The 21,719-nt window shown below is 39.2% G+C and overlaps 5 protein-coding genes and 1 pseudogene across 5 annotated transcripts; 4 read left to right on the top strand and 2 right to left on the bottom strand.

The window, feature by feature from the left end:
* The first annotated feature begins 194 nt into the window (after window positions 1–194).
* On the top strand, window positions 195–1,257 carry LOC137949535 (probable xyloglucan endotransglucosylase/hydrolase protein 23). Its single transcript, XM_068795602.1, has 3 exons — window positions 195–473; window positions 586–779; window positions 874–1,257. Exons 1-3 carry the CDS (start codon window positions 195–197, stop codon window positions 1,250–1,252), a joined length of 852 nt encoding a protein of 283 aa, XP_068651703.1. The 3' UTR covers window positions 1,253–1,257.
* Window positions 1,258–3,731: 2,474 nt separating this feature from the next.
* On the top strand, window positions 3,732–4,920 carry LOC137950922 (probable xyloglucan endotransglucosylase/hydrolase protein 23). The gene is made up of 3 exons (XM_068797586.1): window positions 3,732–4,041; window positions 4,156–4,349; window positions 4,444–4,920. The coding sequence occupies exons 1-3, from the start codon at window positions 3,763–3,765 to the stop codon at window positions 4,820–4,822; spliced, it is 852 nt and encodes a 283-aa protein (XP_068653687.1). The 5' UTR covers window positions 3,732–3,762; the 3' UTR covers window positions 4,823–4,920.
* Window positions 4,921–6,226: 1,306 nt separating this feature from the next.
* Window positions 6,227–7,391, bottom strand: LOC137949578 (probable xyloglucan endotransglucosylase/hydrolase protein 23). Its single transcript, XM_068795660.1, has 3 exons — window positions 7,005–7,391; window positions 6,734–6,927; window positions 6,227–6,636 (listed from the first exon to the last, which is right to left on the bottom strand). The coding sequence occupies exons 1-3, from the start codon at window positions 7,299–7,301 to the stop codon at window positions 6,228–6,230; spliced, it is 900 nt and encodes a 299-aa protein (XP_068651761.1). The 5' UTR covers window positions 7,302–7,391; the 3' UTR covers window position 6,227.
* A 3,579-nt stretch (window positions 7,392–10,970) lies between these two features.
* Window positions 10,971–12,043, top strand: LOC137949523 (probable xyloglucan endotransglucosylase/hydrolase protein 23; annotated as a pseudogene).
* A 2,378-nt stretch (window positions 12,044–14,421) lies between these two features.
* LOC137949489 (probable xyloglucan endotransglucosylase/hydrolase protein 23) lies at window positions 14,422–15,654 on the top strand. The gene is made up of 3 exons (XM_068795534.1): window positions 14,422–14,723; window positions 14,838–15,031; window positions 15,126–15,654. The coding sequence occupies exons 1-3, from the start codon at window positions 14,445–14,447 to the stop codon at window positions 15,502–15,504; spliced, it is 852 nt and encodes a 283-aa protein (XP_068651635.1). The 5' UTR covers window positions 14,422–14,444; the 3' UTR covers window positions 15,505–15,654.
* A 3,064-nt stretch (window positions 15,655–18,718) lies between these two features.
* LOC137950829 (uncharacterized) lies at window positions 18,719–21,096 on the bottom strand. Its single transcript, XM_068797457.1, has one exon. It carries the CDS (start codon window positions 20,673–20,675, stop codon window positions 18,879–18,881), a length of 1,797 nt encoding a protein of 598 aa, XP_068653558.1. The 5' UTR covers window positions 20,676–21,096; the 3' UTR covers window positions 18,719–18,878.
* Window positions 21,097–21,719: the final 623 nt, after the last annotated feature.

Below are 21,719 nucleotides of genomic sequence, written 5' to 3'. Positions count from 1 at the left end.
GTCGCCAGCTGAAATAATACTTTACAATCTGTCGCCTACTCAGACGCGGAGAAGAGCAAAAGGCGACGTAGGAAGTTTCCGCCAGCTCTTCCTAGTTGCTGCCTCATATTATATAAAGCACCCATTTCTCTAATCTTTTCATCAGATATCCAGTTCCGCATCGTTCACAATACTCAGCTCTTTCCCCATCAGTAATGGCTTCCCCTTCCTCGAATGCCTCTAGTCTTTTGCTGGCTTTGGTATTTGCCGGCTCTTTGATGGCTGCCTCTGCTGGCAATCTCTACTCTGATTTCGACATCACCTGGGGTGATGGCAGAGGAAAGATACTAAACAACGGAGAATTGCTTACCCTGTCTCTTGACAAGGCTTCTGGCTCCGGTTTTCAGTCCAAGAATGAGTATCTCTTCGGAAAGATTGATATGCAGTTGAAGCTTGTCCCTGGCAATTCTGCAGGCACCGTCACTGCCTACTATGTAAGTATTTGCATGCCTCTGTTTCTTTCAGTTCAGCTAAGAATTAAAGCTTTTATTTTCCTCGAAAATGTCATAAAACTGAATTCTCAATATTTTGGTTCAAATATGGCAGCTTTCGTCTAAAGGGTCGACATGGGATGAGATTGATTTCGAATTCCTAGGCAATCAAAGTGGGCAACCATACACCCTCCACACCAATGTGTTTGCGCAAGGAAAGGGAAACAGGGAGCAACAGTTCCATCTCTGGTTCGATCCCACCGAAGACTTCCATAGTTACTCTATCTTGTGGAACGCCCAACGCATCATGTAAGCCTACTTCCAATTTCTTTATCATTACTTAGTCACGTTAACCTTAAATTTCTGGCATTTATTCATATATTCTTTTGCTTCTCTGCAACAGCTTCTCAGTCGACGGAACTCCCATCAGGGAATTCAAAAACGCAGAGTCGATTGGCGTCCCCTTCCCCAAGAACCAACCCATGAGGATTTACTCCAGCTTGTGGAACGCAGACGACTGGGCAACACAGGGTGGGCGTGTGAAAACAGACTGGAGTAAAGCACCCTTCACAGCCTCCTACAGAAATTTCCAAGCCAATGCATGCGTCAGGTCTTCAGGGACCTCTTCATGTGACTCCAAAAGCTCCTGGTTGATGGAAGATCTGGATGAGACGAACCAGAACAAATTGCAATGGGTGCAGGAAAACTATATGATCTACAACTACTGCACTGATTCCAAGCGTTTCCCACAGGGCCTACCTCCTGAATGCCAGCTATCTTAAGGACAATCGACACTATCTACGAATACTACGATATACATATTTGAGTGTATATAGTATTGCATTCATTTGTTGATTTTTTGGTTTTTACCTCGAATTCAATTAATATATTCGCATTCTTTTTATACAATCCACACAAGAATAAAAGCTAGTAAAGTCAAGAGTCTCAAAGACTTATAATTTACCAACCTTTTTATTATATCAATGGAGATGTGTCTCAATCTTCAATGCCACAACATAGATGATTTGTTGAACTATTTTTACTTGTAAGATAAAAGTTATCATGTGTATAATTCTAGTGACTCCCAATGTTTAATTAGGGTGCACTAATTATATCAAGATTTTGTTTGGTCACTAAATTTGAATTCAGCGACCATACTTGAAATTAGGTATGTGGATATGAATAATGAAGGATGAAGATCATATATATTTTTGCAATGATCATGATTACGTCAAAGGCGTGGGGTTGATATCAACAACTTAGACACATGTTGTGATGAATTCAAACTAATTATATTTGCTCATGGGGCTTTATTTGATATTTCTCATATAGTTTCACTAGTATGTCATTTTTATATGTATTTCTCGTATAGTTTCACTACTATGAACCTTGTGTGATGCACAGAAAGAAAAGGTAAAAAAACAAAAAATATATATCATATTAGATATTATATCAAGGTGGGTACCAGTTAGATTAGGTTGGGTTTTTAAACATTCAACTCAAGCTCAAAAACTTTTAATCCCAACCTCGAAGAAAACCAAGGGTTGAAAAACTAATCACATTCTCACTTTGTTTCCCTTTTCCTCATCTCCTTCTCAGCCCCAAGGGTTTAGGACCTAACTTCCTCCCTATACCCAAGCTCTAGACTCTACTTTGAAGAAAAAAAAAAAACAACAACAACTAGAGGTAGACAACTAACCCCGACAAGCATCTTTCCTTTTTCCTTCCACCCCATTCTCGTTCAAAAACTCAACTCTAACTAGGGGTGGCATCGAACCGAACCTGTTCGCAAGTGGCTAGAGCTCGGCTCGGTTCAATTCGGTTTATCTGGATCTCGAACCATGTTCGAGATCTAGATCAGACTCGTTTAAGTTAACAAGTCGAGCTTGACCGAACCATGGTTCAGTTCGAAAGCTCGCGATCCGGCTTGTTAGCTTAATGTGGGCTCAAGCAGGGAGACGGGAGGTGCGTCTTCGACTCTTCAAGTTCGAGACTTCTTTGTCTTTAGTTTTTTATTTCACCTTTCTTATTTTCATTCTTCTTCTTCCCTTTCTTACTCTCAGTCTCTGATTTCTTCCTCCCCTTGTTTGCCTTCGCCGATCCATATCACTGCCGACCCCCTCCTACAACTTTCTCTCCCTCTTCTCTGTCTCTATCTCTCATTCTCCCCTCCCGACGATTTTGCCGTTACCCGTTGTCCTCATCGTTCGCTCCGCACAACCCCCCCCCGATGCCTTATCCCGTAGCATGCAAACTCTCACATATGATAACTGAAGAAAAAACGAAAATGGGCATGCGATTAAGTCATCCAAAACATTTTTTCTTAAACTTTTTCTGTTTCGATGATCTAGTTTTTCAGTCCTTGAATTGGAACAATTTGATTGAGTACAAATGAACAAAACTAGCGTTGTTTTTTAAATAAATATTTTAGTATTTAATTATTGAATAAATTTTATGCATAATTATTAAGGTTTTATTAATAATTTTATGCACAATGTATAGATAATTTTATGCAAGATTAATATATAGACTTTATGCCTAATTTTAAGTGGAGGTCATGTCCAATTTTATGTAAAATGTATGTATAATTTTATATCCAATTTATTTGACATGTAATTTATACAAAGTTTTAAATATAGGTTGAAACTCAAACTTGGTTCGAGCTCAAATTCGATTACAATCTTAGGCTCAAGCGTAAGCTCGGCTTCAACTTGAGTTCAAAATATTTAAATCATCTCGGCTCTAACATAAGCAGGTTCGGGCTCGGGCTTGGGCTCCCGGGCCACTTGTTAAACTAATGAGATGGCTCGTGAGCTTTCTAACCGAACCATGGTCCGATCAAACTCAACTTGTTAAATTAAACGAGCCAGATCTTGAATTCGATTTGAAATCTAGATAAACAGAATTGAACGAAACCGGAGCTCGAGCCGCTCGGTTGATGCCACCCGGTGTTTATAATAGCACTGTTGAAAATTTCAATTACTCTGGTCCGGACGTTTGACCTAAAGTTGTAGGCAGGGGTGCTGAGTCGGTGGCCAGCCAAGAAAGAGCCAGGTCCTTTCGTCCTGCGCGTGGCGTCTTGGAAGAACACTCACAATCCGTCGCCAGCTGAAAGTCGGAAAAACTACTTTTAAAAGAGAGCTGTCGCCAACTCAGACGCGCAGTACGGAAAAAGGCGATGAAGTGGTTGGTACTCCTGCCTCGATTATATAAGGAACTCTTCCTTCTAATATTTTCATCAGGTATCCAGTTCCGCGTCATCTTCAGCATTCATCTCTTTCTCCCATCAGTCATGGCTTTCCCTTCCTCGAATGCCTCTAGTCTTTTGCTGGCTTTGGTATTTGCCGGTTCTTTGATAGCTGCCTCTGCTGGCAATCTCTACTCTGACTTCGACATCACCTGGGGAGATGGCAGAGGAAAGATACTAAACAACGGAGAATTGCTTACCCTGTCTCTCGACAAGGCCTCTGGTTCGGGGTTTCAGTCCAAGAATGAGTATCTCTTCGGGAAGATTGATATGCAGTTGAAGCTTGTCCCTGGCAATTCTGCAGGCACTGTGACCGCCTACTATGTAAGTGCTTGCCTTTTTCTCTTTCTTTCGCTTCAGCCAGTATTTTCCTGATAAAAATGTCATTTGAAGTTGCCATAATCCTGAAGTCTTATGATACCCGTCCCAATGTGGCAGCTTTCGTCCAAAGGATCAACATGGGATGAAATCGATTTCGAATTCCTGGGCAATCAAAGTGGGCAACCTTACACTCTCCACACCAATGTGTTTGGGCAAGGCAAGGGAAACAGGGAGCAGCAGTTCCATCTCTGGTTCGATCCCACCGAAGACTTCCATACTTATTCAATCTTGTGGAACGCGCAGCGCATCATGTAAGCCGTCTTCCAATTTCTTTATCATTACTTAGTCACATTAACCTTAAATTTCTGGCATTTATTCTTATATTCTTTTGCTTCTCTGCAACAGCTTCTCAGTCGATGGAACTCCCATCAGGGAATTCAAAAACGCAGAGTCGATTGGCGTCCCATTCCCCAAGAACCAACCCATGAGGATTTACTCCAGCTTGTGGAACGCAGACGACTGGGCGACACAGGGTGGGCGCGTGAAAACAGATTGGAGTAACGCACCCTTCACCGCCTCCTACAGAAACTTCAATGCCAATGCTTGCGTCAGGTCTTCAGGGGCCTCTTCTTGCGATCCAAAAAGTTCCTGGTTGATGGAAGAACTGGACGAGACGAACCAAAACAAGCTTAAATGGGTGCAAGAAAACTACATGATCTATAACTACTGCACTGACACCAAGCGCTTCCCTCAAGGTCTTCCTCCCGAGTGCCAGCTATCTTAAAGAGAAGGGACATCACATCATCTGCCATCGGCATCTGTTGATGTATACAACAATTCTCATTTTCGATTGTTTCGCATTGGAGTTTTGTCCAATTTATTTAGTCAGATTCTTTATTCATTTTGCTTCTGTCAAATTTAACCAGCAATAAAATTGCGAAAGACAAATCAGAGAGAAGTTATGGGTTCCAGTGATCTCTTTCATTAAACTAATGACTGGTGACTTGTTTTCTTAATCTTTATTAAAAAAAAAAACAATTTCCGGTTGCTGTTAGAACACAATATCGTTCATACAAAGCAGGGTACAAATCGTTAGATTGCTTTCACAACTTTGCTTTTAAAAATACTCAATAATTGATTTTACTTTCTAGGGATCTATAGTGAGGCCGACCGGAGTTATGACAAAGCCCAAAAAACCAGTTAGGAATGAACATTTCCGGAGATTTACATAAAGTTGTTCCTTTTGAAGCATGTATAAAAAAAGGAACAACCAAAGCAACGCACCAAAGGGGGAAAAAAAAAAGGGTAAACGAGAGTATGGAAAGTGATGATAGGAGAAATACTACCTATAAAAGGTATGGGGAACTAAAGGAAGAGAAAGTAACCACCACCTTAATAAGAAGGAGATTTGTAATGATGTTAATGAAATAATTGAACAAATTTGACAAAGAATTTTTTTTTTTTTTTGGGTGACCATAATTTTTTGAAGTTAACTATGTGAAATATATACAACTAAGTAACAAAAACACAAAACTTAAAAATAACATTGATGTAAGATATTGTATATCTTGAATCAACACATCATAGAGTGATTAAGTTGGACTAAAACTCTCTGATTAGAAGGCACATTTGGCTAAAAAACTCAGATTTTAGGAGAAAAGGAAACTTAATTCGCGTCAATGCATGGAGAGATGAAAGGAGAAAAAAATAGGAAAAAAGAAAGATTTTTGGTAATACTGACTTTTGGTATTTTTTATATGAATATCTCCCAAAATATAGCCCAGAATTACAAATGGTTTGTTGATCAAGAAACTAGACTCAAAGATATTTAATTTTAAATCTAATTTGACATAAATAGATTTGTTCTTGAATATTTTATGACTAATTGATTCTCTTTGTTTTGTATCTTGACATTTTATGACTCCAATATGATTTTATCTCCTTTAATATAGATCAGATTGACATGAAGTTTTTTTAGAAACTAGACTTTGATATCTTTCGTCTAAGTATAATTTATCTCAATAAAATATATTTATTTTTAGAGAAATAATCTCATATATTTGATACTCTGTAATCTAGTGGAACTAAGGATTTTTTTTTCTTTGGCCAGCATGACTATTGACACCTGTGGAATTTATATCTCCCTCTAAAAAAGTTAGATTGAGAAAATTGATAGTTCTTGGTAGAGTCTAAGGAAATGGGTTATGCTTACATTCCCTTGGCAAACCCGAAGGGAAGCGCTTCACATCCTTGCAGTAGTCGTAAACCATATAATGCTTCCGAACCCATCTCAGCATCTTTTGTCTCCTCAAATCCATCTCTTCAGCTAGCCATTCATTCGCGCGGGAAGAAGAAGACTTGGATGCGCAAGAAGATCCGCCAGAAGGAGACCATATACAGGCTTTGGCCTTGAAGTTCCTATAGTAAGCTGTAAAAGGTGCTTTCGTCCAATCCGTCTTAATCAGCCCACCACGCGTTGCCCAGTCGTCTGCATTCCACAAGCTGGAATACAGCCTCATCGGTTGGTTGTTGGGGAAGGGTACGCCAAGGGATTCCAGGTTCTTGAAGACCCGAATGGCGATTCCGTCCACGGAGAAGCTGAGACGAGAAAGAAAAAGAACGGGAAACGTCCGAAATTTAAACAACATAGGAGGATCATAGAAAGGCGAAGAGAGACACTCATGGAGTTTCTTACATTATGTGTTTCGGATTCCAGAGTATGGAGTATGTGTGAAAAGCTTTAGTTGGATCGAACCAGAGATAGAACTGCTGCTCCCTATTGCCGCTTCCTTGCGTGAAGATATTTGTTTGAAGGATGTAAGGATGCCCGCTTAGGTTGCCCAGGAACTCGAAATCAACCTCATCCCACATCGAACCAGGTGACTTAAGCTGCAAAATATCATACTTCAATGTAAAGAATTCCGTTACTTTCTTTCTGTTCTAATATAGAAAGAATAAAAACATACATAATAAGCAGTAACCGTTCCAGCGGAGTTGCCTTGTACGAGCTTCAGCTGCATATGAATATGACCAAAAAGATACTCATTTTTGGACTGAAACCCAGAGCCAGAGACCTTGTCCAGGGAGAGGCTGAGCACCTTTCCATTTCTTAGTATCTTGGCTCGGCCGTCGCCCCACGTTATGTCAAAATCCCGGTAAAAATTAGTAGCAGATACATCGGCAGCAAGAAAGGAAGTTAGTACTAGTACTATGACCGGATATTTTAACATGGTAACATGAGCCACGGAAAGAGGAGACAGCATTTTTGAAGTTTGATTTTGCGAGAGAAAACCAGAATGAGAGAGAGAGAGAGAGAGAGAGAGAGAGAGAGAGAGAGAGAGGAGAGGACAGTGTTTGAGTTGTGGGGTGAGAGAGAGGAGAGTGTCTTGTGTGTTTAAAATAGAGCGTGGAGAGGGAAAGGGGAGGAAATATCCGTGAAGTGGAGCGGCGTAGGCGCGCTTACCTCATCGAATTGTACGTTTTGGCAGTCTTATTTTTTGGGTTTGATCAGATAATTTGATAAAAATTTATGAGACTGTTTATATCCTTCCGATTTGAGCCATCTATGTATCTTATGTGATAATTTCGTGGTGATGTCCATCGTTGGTCAAGGGCTCTAAAGTAGGATTCGGCTAAAGCTTTCTTAAAGGCGGCTAAACAGATTTTACAGGCAATAATCCCCCGCAGAAACGTCCTCTTCTGGGGGAGAACGCAGTCGACTGAAAGCTGGAAGAATCACTTGCAGGAGACGACCACTGGTGGGACTCTCCCATTCTATTAATTTTCTGCTAAATGCTTTACTTGGATCCACAAATTCATGCATTACATTAGATTTATTTGTGTTAATGACGCATGTGAATTTGCTCGTGCAATGGCTCCACCTTTCAGAAGAACGCAAGAGTTGTTTATTATGGATTAAGCTGGTAACGATATTAGCAAATAGCTCATTCCACATTACGAGTCTTAATTAATTAAGTAAAGAGACGCGGTTGAAATTCTTTTTTCAAACTAAACCTCTCATGCATGAAGCAAACTCCCTTAAATGCGTTACCTATGTAAAGATTTCATAATCATAACCAAACAACAAAGAAGTCTCTTTCATGAAGATCAAATGAATTCCTGAGTACAACCTCAATATTTTCCAGATTTCATCAAATGAAATCAACAATGCAAGAATGCAGGTTTTCTAGAAGAACTTCATTGAGTATCATTTTTTTTTTGTACCAAAACAGATAATTTCTAAGTTTCTTTCCATGAGAAATCAATAAAAAATTCAGTTGTAGAGCATGAAAAATAACCAAACACCACTCCATAAAACTAGGGGTGACGTCGAATCGAGCTGAGCCCGAACCCGCCTATGTTCGAGCCAGACTTGATTTAAATCTTTCAAACTCGAGCTCGAGCCGAGTTTGAGCTCCAACCTACATTTAAAACTTTGCATAAAACACATGTTAAATAAATTATATATAAAATTACGGCATGACCTCTACTTAAAATTGGGCATAACCTCTGTATATTAATCCTGCATAAAATTATATATACATTGTGCATAAAATTATTCATAAAAGTTGCATAATTATACATAAATTTTATTCAATAATTAAACTAAATTTTTTTTTTTTTGAAAAACAACGCTAGTTTTGTCCATTTGTACTCAATTAGATCGTTATGATTCAAGGACAAAAAAACCAGATCATCGAGACAGAAAAAGTTTTAAAAAAATGGTTTTAGATGACTTAATTGCATGCCTCTTTTTCATTTTTTCTTCAGAGCATGTTATGATAGTATTTATAATGAAAAAATTCACATGTGTAAAACTCGCACGTGCAAGTTCACACGGTGTGGGACGGGCCGTTAGGGAGGGGGAGTTTTGTGTGCCGCCAACGATGGTGGTTGAGCAAAGCGGACGACCAGCGATGGCAGGCTGCAATGGGGCGATGAGGACGTCAGGCAACAGTGACAGTGACAATAGAAGTGTCGGGGAGGGGGGAATGAGAGACAGAGACAGAGAAGAGGGAGAGAAAGTTGTGATAGGGACTCGACAGTGATAAATCGGCGACGATAGACGGGAGGAGGAAGAAATTAATTTTTCGGGATTAAGGGGAGGAAGAAATTGGCAGGACGTCTTCGGCGGAGGCAGGAGAATGAAAGATAGGGGGAGGAATGAACTCGAATAGACCTCCCAGTTCCCACCTCCACGCTCGAGCCCTCCTTAAGTTAACAAACCAGCTCGCGAGTTTTCAAAAAATGAGTTGGGATTGTTGGGAAATCATTACCAGGGAAAAGTACATTCCACCAAATAGAAAAGTTTCTAGGGTGTTGACGCGAAAATAGTTGTCGACGGAGATTAATTCCACTACAATATATGAGTTTGTTTGGCAAAATCTTTTTCTCTACAAAATACTTTCTCCATTTTATGAAAATAATTCCGTTGAAAACTGCTTATCATCGACATAAATAATTTTGCAAGTAAAAATATCACTATCAAATCTGAATTTTCTTGTTATATGAAGAAGAAAAACTAAGAAAAGAATTGCTTATATATATCTTTCAAGATCATCTAGAAATACATTTCAACCATCAGAAAGTTTAGTAAAAAATGAATATAAAATTCGAATTTAAATAATGGATAGATTGTTTAGACTGGCTTAAATACAAAAATCATCCCATCTTTGCTTGGAACATTGCAATGTTTATTTATATATTATATTTAAAAAATTATATATATAAATTCAACATAAAATTTTTTATTGTTTTAATTAGATGTTAATTTCATTAATATATGTAGATTGTTACAACAAATTGTCCTACGTTCCACATAATTTTATAATTTATTACTTATCATTTTTACTATGTGGACTAACTTGAAACTTGTCCTCATTCTGACATCATCCTCATTTTCACTAATAAATATAAGATCAAAATATTGAGATAAAGAGTAAGTTTCTTGTTAGAATTATGATTTCAAATAGATAATTTATAAAATAAAATTACCATGATATTAGAGGCATGGGGCCCACTTCTAGATGTTGTCATTGGATGTTCAGTACAGGGAATAATGGCCAGCACATCCCCCTGTAGAGGTAGATTAAATGGGTGCATTGACTTAGTGGACACATCCCTTGGGACTAAGGAGATATGTCTCTCTTGAGGGGATGTATCCCTCCTGAGAGGATGTATCTCTTCTAAGAGGATGTGTCCTTATGAAAAGTCATTAGTGCACCATTTGAAAATCTATATAAACCTCCATGGTCTTACAAGTGAGGCTAAGGCTATTTGCACACCGAGTCTGGCTGAACGGAAGCAAGCTTATCACTTGTAAACGAAGTATAAAAGATTATCTTGTGCACTTCAAGTTCTGTTTATATTGTTCAAGATGAAAGGTACGCTCTCTTTATTCTTCTTATTTCAATTCTATGATATATGTATGGTTGTCATGATAATGGAATTATGGAGGATTTAAGATCTATTTTATATGATGTTTATATTATTATGAGACATCAAGTCTAACATTTCTAAAATGCCCGGCTATGCTAATTTTCCAATTTGTACCTGCAACAGCTGGTAGAAGCTGCTCAACGACGCAGGTCCACCATTTACCAAAGGTTGCGACTTGTGAAAGTCGGTGTGTAAGTGGGTGCGCAGGTGCCAAAATGAAATCAAGAAAGAGCCCACGACTCGACCATGAATAACCCCCCGCCCATGGCCACCGGCACCAATTACAGTTTGGCAAAATCTGTCGCCAGCTGAAATAATACTTTACAATCTGTCGCCTACTCAGACGCGGAGAAGAGCAAAAGGCGACGTAGGAAGTTTCCGCCAGCTCTTCCTAGTTGCTGCCTCATATTATATAAAGCACCCATTTCTCTAATCTTTTCATCAGATATCCAGTTCCGCATCGTTCACAATACTCAGCTCTTTCCCCATCAGTAATGGCTTCCCCTTCCTCGAATGCCTCTAGTCTTTTGCTGGCTTTGGTATTTGCCGGCTCTTTGATGGCTGCCTCTGCTGGCAATCTCTACTCTGATTTCGACATCACCTGGGGTGATGGCAGAGGAAAGATACTAAACAACGGAGAATTGCTTACCCTGTCTCTTGACAAGGCTTCTGGCTCCGGTTTTCAGTCCAAGAATGAGTATCTCTTCGGAAAGATTGATATGCAGTTGAAGCTTGTCCCTGGCAATTCTGCAGGCACCGTCACTGCCTACTATGTAAGTATTTGCATGCCTCTGTTTCTTTCAGTTCAGCTAAGAATTAAAGCTTTTATTTTCCTCGAAAATGTCATAAAACTGAATTCTCAACATTTTGGTTCAAATATGGCAGCTTTCGTCTAAAGGGTCGACATGGGATGAGATTGATTTCGAATTCCTAGGCAATCAAAGTGGGCAACCTTACACCCTCCACACCAATGTGTTTGCGCAAGGAAAGGGAAACAGGGAGCAACAGTTCCATCTCTGGTTCGATCCCACCGAAGACTTCCATACTTACTCTTATCTTGTGGAACGCCCAACGCATCATGTAAGCCTACTTCCAATTTCTTTATCATTACTTAGTCACGTTAACCTTAAATTTCTGGCATTTATTCATATATTCTTTTGCTTCTCTGCAACAGCTTCTCAGTCGACGGAACTCCCATCAGGGAATTCAAAAACGCAGAGTCGATTGGCGTCCCCTTCCCCAAGAACCAACCCATGAGGATTTACTCCAGCTTGTGGAACGCAGACGACTGGGCAACACAGGGTGGGCGTGTGAAAACAGACTGGAGTAAAGCACCCTTCACAGCCTCCTACAGAAATTTCCAAGCCAATGCATGCGTCAGGTCTTCAGGGACCTCTTCTTGTGACTCCAAAAGCTCCTGGTTGATGGAAGATCTGGATGAGACGAACCAGAACAAATTGAAATGGGTGCAGGAAAACTATATGATCTACAACTACTGCACTGATTCCAAGCGTTTCCCACAGGGCCTACCTCCTGAATGCCAGCTATCTTAAGGACAATCGACACTATCTACGAATACTACGATATACATATTTGAGTGTATATACTACTGCATTCATTTGTTGATTTTTTGGTTTTTACCTCGAATTCAATTAATATATTCGCATTCTTTTTATACAATCCACACAAGAATAAAAGCTACTAAAGTCAAGAGTCTCAAAGACTTATCATTTATCAACCTTTTTATTATATCAATGGAGATGTGTCTCAATCTTCAATGCCACAACATAGATGATTTGTTGAACTATTTTTACTTGTAAGATAAAAGTTATCATGTGTATAATTCTAGTGACTCCCAATGTTTAATTAGGGTGCACTAATTATATCAAGATTTTGTTTGGTCACTAAATTTGAATTCAGCGACCATACTTGAAATTAGGTATGTGGATATGAATAATGAAGGATGAAGATCGTATATATTTTTGCAATGATCATGATTACGTCAAAGGCGTGGGGTTGATATCAACAACTTAGACACATATTGTGATGAATTCAAACTAATTATATTTGCTCATGGGGCTTTATTTGATATTTCTCATATAGTTTCACTAGTATGTCATTTTTATATGTATTTCTCGTATAGTTACACTACTATGAACCTTGTGTGATACACAGAAAGAAAAAGTAAAAAAACAAAAAATATATATCATATTAGATATTATATCATGGTGGGTACCAGTTAGATTAGGTTGGGTTTTTAAACACTTAACTCAAGCTCAAAAACTTTTAATCCCAACCTCGAAGAAAACCAAGGGTTGAAAAACTAATCACATTCTCACTTTGTTTCCCTTTTCCTCATCTCCTTCTCAGCCCCAAGGGTTTAGGACCTAACTTCCTCCCTATACCCAAGCTCTAGACTCTACTTTGAAGAGAAAAAAAAAACAACAACAACTAGAGGTAGACAACTAACCCCGACAAGCATCTTTCCTTTTTCCTTCCACCCCATTCTCGTTCAAAAACTCAACTCTAACTAGGGGTGGCATCGAACCGAACCTGTTCGCAAGCAGGTCAAGCTCGGCTCGGTTCAATTCGGTTTATCTGGATCTCGAACCAAGGTTTAGTTCGAAAGTTCTCGATCCTGCTCGTTAACTTAACGTAAGCCCGAGCGCGGAGACGGGAGGTGCATCTTCGACTCTTCAAGTTCGAGACTTCTTTGTCTTTAGTTCTTGATTTCACCTTTCTTATTTTTCATTCTTCCTCTTCCCTTTCTTACTCTCAGTCTTCGATTTCTTCCTCCCCTTGTTTGCCTTCGCCGATCCAAATCACTGTCGACCCCCTCCTACAACTTTCTCTCCCTTTTCTCTGTCTCTATCTCTCATTCTCCCCTCCTCGACGCTTTTGTCGTCGCCCATCGTCTTCGTCGTTCGCTTTGCTCAAACACCCCCTTGACGCCTTATCCCATAGCATGCGAACTCTCACATATGATAACTAGAAAAAACAAAAATGGGCATGCGATTAAGTCATCCAAAACCATTTTTCTTAAACTTTTTTTGTTTTGATGATCTAGTTTTTAAGTTCTTGAATCAGAACGATCTGATTGAGTACAAATGGACAAAACTAGTGTTATTTTTTAAATGAATATTTGTGTTTGATTATTGAATAAAGTGTATTATAATTATTTAGTTTTTATGAATAATTTTATACACAGTGTATAGATAATTTTATACAAGGTTAATATAAAGAGTTTATGCCTAATTTTAAGTGTCATGCATAATTTTATATACAATTTATTTGATATGTAAATTATACAAAGTTTTAAATGTAGGTTGGAACTCGAACTCGGCTCGAGCTCAAGTTTGATTACAATTTTAGGCTCGAGGCCAAACTCGGCTTGAACTCGAGTTCAAAATATTTAAATTAGCCCAGCTCAAACATAGGCAGGTTCGGACTCAAGTTCCCGGGCCACTCGTTAAACTAACGAGTCGGCTCGCGAAGTCCGGTCGAACTCAGCTTGTTAACTTAAACTAGCCAGATCTCCTACTCGATTTGAGATCTAGATAAACTGAATCAAACACTCCGAGCCGAGCTGGAGCATGATTGTATAGATGCCACCCCGTGTTTGTAAAAGCACTGTTGAAAATTTCAACAACTCTGGTCTGGACGTTTGGCCTAAATTTGCAGGCAGGGGTGCTGAGACGGTGGCCAGCCAAAGAAAGAGCCAGGTCCTTTCGTCCTGCGCGTGGAGTCGGTATCCATCAATTACTTCGGCAATCGGAAGAACACTTACAATCTGTCGCCAGCTCAAAGTCAGAAAAATTAAAACCTGTCGCCAACTAAGACGCGCAGTACAGAAAAGCGCGATGAACTGGTACTCCTGCCTCTTGTATATAAGGAACTCTTCATGAAATATTTTCATCAGGTATCCAATTCCGCATCATCTTCAGCACTCCTCTCTTTCCCCATCAGTCATGGCTACCCCTTCCTCGAATGCCTCTAGTCTTTTACTGGTTTTGGTATTTGCCGGCTCTTTGATGGCTGCCTCTGCTGGCAATCTCTACTCTGACTTCGACATCACCTGGGGAGATGGCAGAGGAAAGATACTAAACAACGGAGAATTGCTTAACCTGTCTCTCGACAAGGCCTCTGGCTCCGGGTTTCAGTCCAAGAATGAGTATCTCTTCGGGAAGATTGATATGCAGTTGAAGCTTGTCCCTGGCAATTCTGCAGGCACTGTGACCGCCTACTATGTAAGTGCTTGCCTTTTTCTCTTTCTTTCGCTTCAGCCAGTATTTTCCCGATAAAAATGTCATTTGAAGTTGGAATAATCCTGAAGTCTTATGATACCCGTCCCAATGTGGCAGCTTTCGTCCAAAGGATCAACATGGGATGAAATTGATTTCGAATTCCTGGGCAATCAAAGTGGGCAACCTTACACCCTCCACACCAATGTGTTTGGGCAAGGCAAGGGAAACAGGGAGCAGCAGTTCCATCTCTGGTTCAATCCCACCGAAGACTTCCATACTTACTCTATCTTGTGGAACGCCCAGCGCATCATGTAAGCCGTCTTCCAATTTCTTTATCATTACTTAGTCACATTAACCTTAAATTTCTGGCATTTATTCTTATATTCTTTTGCTTCTCTGCAACAGCTTCTCAGTCGATGGAACTCCCATCAGGGAATTCAAAAACGCAGAGTCGATTGGCGTCCCATTCCCCAAGAACCAACCCATGAGGATTTACTCCAGCTTGTGGAACGCAGACGACTGGGCGACACAGGGTGGGCGCGTGAAAACAGATTGGAGTAACGCACCCTTCACCGCCTCCTACAGAAACTTCAATGCCAATGCTTGCGTCAGGTCTTCAGGGGCCTCTTCTTGCGATCCAAAAAGTTCCTGGTTGATGGAAGAACTGGACGAGACGAACCAAAGCAAGCTGAAATGGGTGCAAGAAAACTACATGATCTATAACTACTGCACTGACACCAAGCGCTTTCCACAAGGTCTTCCTCCTGAGTGCCGGCTATCTTAAAGAGAAGGGACATCACATCATCTGCCATCGGCATCTGTAGATGTATACAACAATTCTGTCATTTTCGATTGTTTCGCATTGGGGGGTTTAGTCCAATTTATTCAGTCAGATTTTTTATTCATTTTGCTTCTGTCAAATTTTACCAGCAATAAAATTGAACAAGACAAATCAGAGAATTTTTGGGTTCCAGTGATCTCTTTCACTGAACTAATGACTGGTGACTTGTTTTCTTAATCTTTATTTAAAAAAAAAAAAACTAATTTCCGGTTACTGTTAGAATACAACATCGTTCATACAAAGCAGGGCACAAATCGTTAGATTGCTTTCACAACTTGGCTAATACATGCCCTGTTTTTATATGAGTTTTGTTGATAATTTGACTGCCTACCCGCTCTCAATGACATGTATTAGGGAATTTAGAACGCCAAACAGTGTTTGGATTGCAATCATGGTAGTTGCATTAAACTAATAACCCAAAGAAATAATTATACTTTACTTGATTATTACCGAGTACAATGAGTATAAATAGAGAGAACAAGTAGAATTGATTACAATTAAACTACTCGTTATACCCAAAATCAAACACATAGATAAGTTTTAATAAAATTAAACACTGAAACAGCTTTAAATAAGACTTTGTGTGAAACTTCATTCCCAAGAAAGTTGAGACAATTCTTCAACACTCCCCCTGGAGTTTAACTTCAAAACTTGCAATGAAAATTCTGATACTATGTGGGTTCAAGGCCCATTCTAAAAGTTACTAGTAACATCAAATTAGAATTAGAGTTTGCCTGCAGTAATAGAAGCATGGCAAATGTAGGAAGGAAGACAAAGGAATCCACCATTTTGACTGATCAGAAAGAAGTCGGGGAGAACCAGAGCTTGTAGGCATTAAGGACAAGGTTAACACTCAAAAATCAAAATAGAAGTCAATGTATGGGTCAAAATCCATGTCAGAAATCAAACAACGTTTAGAGAAGAAATCTTCTGCTACATTCTTGCTTTAAATTTCAATATATAATATGGTATAAATGATTAGCTAAATATATTAATTATTTTTAGGATATAAATTTACTGTGTTTTAAGGACAAAGTACTTGTATAGCAAGGGAGAAAATTCATAAATACAAATCATTTGTTAAATAATATTAAATTTTCATTATAAATTAGAGTTCCAAATTGTCTAACACCAAAACTAAATAAAACCTAATGCTCTTTTTAAAATATTTTAGTAACAAATATAACAGTATTATCTGAAGCTTTGAGGATTTAGAGAAGTTTCAACAACTGGTTGTTTTGAAAAAACGTTGCTTTTAACGATATTGTGAGCAACCAGCACATATGAATAGTATCATCTGACCGTCGAGAAATATCCCCCCCCTTGAAATACCTTTTATAACGTAGTGACCCACGTAGGGTCTTGGGGATCAAGGTGAGGGGTGGGCATCAGCTCAGATTTCACCACATGGGGTGAGAAAAAACCCCATTCGACACATTTACTGGGAACCAATCTGTGAAGAAACCCTGTTTACAAGAAAGAAATGGAAATGGATCGAGTTTAAATCAAGCTTATAGAGATGATTCAGGATTGCAAAAACAGTGATCTGGTCAGAATGAGATTTGAAAGTTACACGTTTTTTGGAATTCAAATTTGGGTTCGAGAAACCCAACCCCAACCCCGTAAGAGTTTTGTTGTGTTTAGTGATAAGGATTTCACAAGTACAACCAACACATATCAACTTGCATCTATAAGTAGTATCATGCTGATGTAGTACATAATCCTGAAGCGTAAGCCTCACATTCTAAGAACCTAAACCAAACTACAGGTAAAGTCTTAAACCTCATCTCATAAGCCTTTTAAAGACACTGACCTGAAAAATGGTTCCTACCCACTCGGAACACACAACAGACGAATGAAATCCACTAAATGTCAAACGAGAAGCAACACATGAAATGATATAAACAGGGCTACGTAGAAAAAGGTAGGAACATTTGTTCCCGGAATTCCGTGTGCAAGCTTGTTACTCTTCCCGTTTACAGTAAAAAAGAAAAACAAAGGTATGAATCTCATCTGCCAATTTTTAGCTTGTTTCCACCCACTCTTCCCGTTTACAATAAGAAGGGTGTCTATTCCACAAGAAACCTGCAATGCTTTTTGCATCACACCGTATTTCGTAACTTCCAAAAGAAACCTGCAGGCCCTCTAGCATCATTATGTACAATTGCTAATTTCCCTCCTAATATATAGGTTATTAAAAAATATTGGTAAACAGCCAACATGAAGATGAATGAAAACAGAATAATCACACATTTTTTTTCAAAACTACAATATAGTAGCCTGCTACTCTGCTAAAGTCCAAAGCAACAGAATGATCATAGATTTTGGATTTTATTACATAATAGACAATTGGGTCATAAAGGGTGTAAAGTTGAGAGAGGATTAAAGAGGAAGAAAAGAGAAAAACGAAGAGACAAAGAAGGGGGAGAAGCAGCTGTCGATGCTGCATTGAGTGAAGGCTCGAAAGCACAGCCCTCTTTATCTCATTGACTTGAGTGAAATTACATGGAAGGACAGTTATGCCCTTCATGAGAAAATTACTTATAACTCCATAAATACAAGACAGAACTCCAATGAAGTTGAAATAAAAGGTCCTGATACGTAGTCTAGCTTGCTGTAACTTGATGAGACCTATATGAGATTGTCAAATGACCAAAATACCTCGATCCAGTATTCTAACAAAGGGACTCAAAGCATATGCTAAGAAACTAAAAGCTTTCAATCACTATAAAACACAAAACTGAAACTATTAAAATTTCAAGCATCTGATACGACAGTTCAAGTCATAGATCCTGTATTTTGAATCCAGTGCAATATTGCGACATTATACCAAAGAGCCGTTGTTAAAAATATAAGACCAAAGCAACATTTTTCCAAAGATTCAATAAAAAACACTCAAAAGTAAGAAGAAGGAAATGTTTCGCATGGAAAATCAGCAATGTTCAAGACCATAAAATAATAGAAAAATTAAAAAATTAGCAATGTAGAACAACAGCTCCCACTGATCAACTAAGGTAAGTGTTAAAGAACTACAAGAATGATTTTTTTTTTTAACAATTCAATTATGCACATTGAAATGCCAGAATTTTGCAAACTAAATAACCTGATGTATCATGTATTTTTAGAAGAATAATTTTTCAAGAGTGAATGACAGATATTTTCTTGAACCAGCATATAACCAATACAATTTGCTCAGAAATGTGGCTTACAAAATAAATAACACCATCCGCAGAAGAAATGATCTGCAATAAGTAGAAAGTGCAATCCACACAACTGAAATCTAGAGCATGTGAAAATTATGTTCTCTTTCAACTTGTCTACACAGAAAGAGTTTGCAATTTTCTAAGCCGCTTGATAGATGCAGAAACACTTTTTGGGGTTTTCAGCCCCTTCTTCACAGAACTGACCTTTTGCTTCACTTTTTTCTTCACTGCTGGGGTCTCATTGATAGGACCTGGTGGTATCCCCTTCTTGAGTGCACTACCTCTGGGAGTGGCCGATGGAGGTAATCTCAAACTCTGAGGAGGTAGAGGATTATGGGGCTTCCATACAAGGTTATTTTTCATCGCAAATCTAACCTTCCTGGAACTCTTATCCCCACTCTTTCCCAACCCATTTCCAGCTTCAACCTCATCACCAGATCGCTGAAAAGAAACCTGCTTTGCATCCATCCCATCCATCCCTTTGGCTTTTTTCCTCTTCTTTGATGTGGTACTATTCACTAGAACAGTAGGCATAGGACACATAATTGCATCCATATCCATTCCAGCCTCTGCTGCAGCCTTTTCAAACTGCTTCTGTAAATTTGAAATAACAGATTCATCCAAAGTGATAGGATTTCCACAGTCAGTCAAAGAATCATTTGATTCATCACCATTATTAACTTTCTCACTTTCCTTTTTAAGCAATGATTCTTCACCAGTGGCAGAACTAGACAACCCATTCTTTTTAGACTTAGATCTTCTACTCATTCCATTAGATGCATTTTTCACCTTCTTCCTCTTCTTTGATGACTCTTCAACCAAATCATTACCATCCTCCATTGTCAGCCCAACTTGCTCAGAAGACTCAGCAGGTAAACCATTAACAAGCTTTTCGTCTAAAACCAAATCCCTAACACCTTTTGGCACCTTCTTTCTCTTTTTGTTCTTCTTTGAAGCCTTAACTGCCAAAGTATTACCATTCTCCAGAGACAACTCAACTTGGTTGGACAATATATCAGGATCAGCAGCGTCTTCTGCAGCTAGCTCTTTTACCTCAATTCCTAACTTCTCAAAATCCTTCTCCAGCTTAAGAAAGTCCTCATGCAACGAAAACAGAAGTTTTCTATTTCCCTGAAGAGTACCAGCAGAAGAAGCCAGATCAAAAAACTTCTTAGCGAACCCCATCTTCAATGCTATACAGCCAAAGTTTGGAACTTCATCTTGAGAATCAGAATCTCCCCTCTTTTTCTGATTCACAAGTATCCTGCCATTCTCAAGCAAACAATTGAACATATTCGATTTGATCTTATTCAACAAAACTTTATCTGGCAACTTCTCCATAACAGAGAGAAAAGGTTTGATCAGTATATCTACGATTTCCACTGGAACAGGCAGAAAACTCTTGAGCTCTTCCAAGAAAATTTCAGAAATGTGATAGTTGACACCCTGCGCTGGATATTTATCTACTACCAAAAGAGTACTGTCTGCCAAAATCTCCGCATATTTATTTGAGAGTTCAAAATCCCAAGATTTTTTCTTCAATAAAAGAAAGGAATGACTCAAAAACCTTCTAATCAATAGATAGAACTTATCTAACCTTAGGAAATCGATCCCGCTCCACTCGCGACGTAGTGTGGAGAGAAAGACCTCGAAATAACGGATGGACATGGAAGTATCAAGAGTAACTACGAACGAAGCAAGGCGATTGATGAGTTCAACCTGTACGGGCTGTTTGTCGGCATGCCAAACGCAGTAGAAGAGCCCCTTCCAGATCCAGAGAAGCTCCTCGTTCCTGACGTCCGGATGTGACGCGAACCATTTGCCTAGAGAGCGAATAGCTTTGTCTCTAACGTGCTTGTCACAGGAGGCGAGGCGCCTAGCGATGGACGAGCCAGGCAGGGCGTCGTCCATGGAGAAAGAGAAAACCTAATACAAATCCGAGGGATCAAGCTCCCGAGCCAGAAATAAAGTTCAAAGGAAGCGGATACTGATATACGGAGAATTTAGGAAGAGACACGATAGAGAAAACCTAAATTTCGGTGAAATGGATGGAGCGAAAGAGAAAAGATGTAGAGTAAATCATAATCAGAGGTTAGGGTTTTCATAGAGATGTTGGCCGGGTCTAGGAAGGCGAGTAAGAACGAGGGTATATAAGCAGAAGAGTGAAAAGTCGGGAGTTTTCCCTAATGAATCGGATGCTCAGAGAGGGGGGGAAAAAGCCCTAGGATGGAGGCCAAGTCGGTGAGAGAGATTCTCGTCCCAGGCGGTTTTCGAAGCTTTCGAGACCATCACGCGTAGCTTGGGTTTTCAGTCTGCGATTGAGTGACTCAAGTCAGTAAAACGACGATTTTCAGTTTTTGGGTGTTCGGTTCGGTGGGGAACGCGGACCAATGTTATAAAACTCAACTTTGTCACACGATTAGCTAACCGGTCGACTTGATGACATCCGTAATATCATATATTAGGCCGTTACTCTGCTGTAGTTGGGAAAGTGACCCCAAAAATGTTAAGTACGCAGGAAGCGAAAGTGAATTACGCGTTCAATTGAAAAACCGAGCGACAATGAATTCACTCTATGAGATGAGTGACTTCACTGTTACACCTACCTCTCACTCGATTAACAGGAAGATTATGTTCCCTCTTCTTTACTTGTATCTTACTTTGCTGGTTCTCCTCAACTTTTCTTTCTCTTTGTAACCATTTATCTTCCTCTTTGTTTTAATTGGGTAGGTTTACCAAAAAATTTTCATCATTTTTTAGAAATATGATTAGTCTTACCACAATAAATACATTTTTGATCCCCCCTGATCATTTCAGCCATGTGTAGTATAAGAGTGACCTCTATCTCTATTATTACCACAATGAAACTGATTATCAAACTTACTAGTAGAAGGTTGTAGGTTAAAGCTCCACCTAACTCATTTTTATTTACAACTGCACATTCAACTCGAATAA

The sequence above is a fragment of the Aristolochia californica genome, unplaced genomic scaffold (genome assembly GCF_029961685.1).
Source record: "Aristolochia californica isolate CCGP_79_NKW_82.1479 unplaced genomic scaffold, dmAriCali1.0.hap1 SCAF_14, whole genome shotgun sequence".
Classification (NCBI taxonomy): domain Eukaryota; kingdom Viridiplantae; phylum Streptophyta; class Magnoliopsida; order Piperales; family Aristolochiaceae; genus Aristolochia; species Aristolochia californica.
This window is presented reverse-complemented; position numbering and strand designations above follow the sequence as displayed.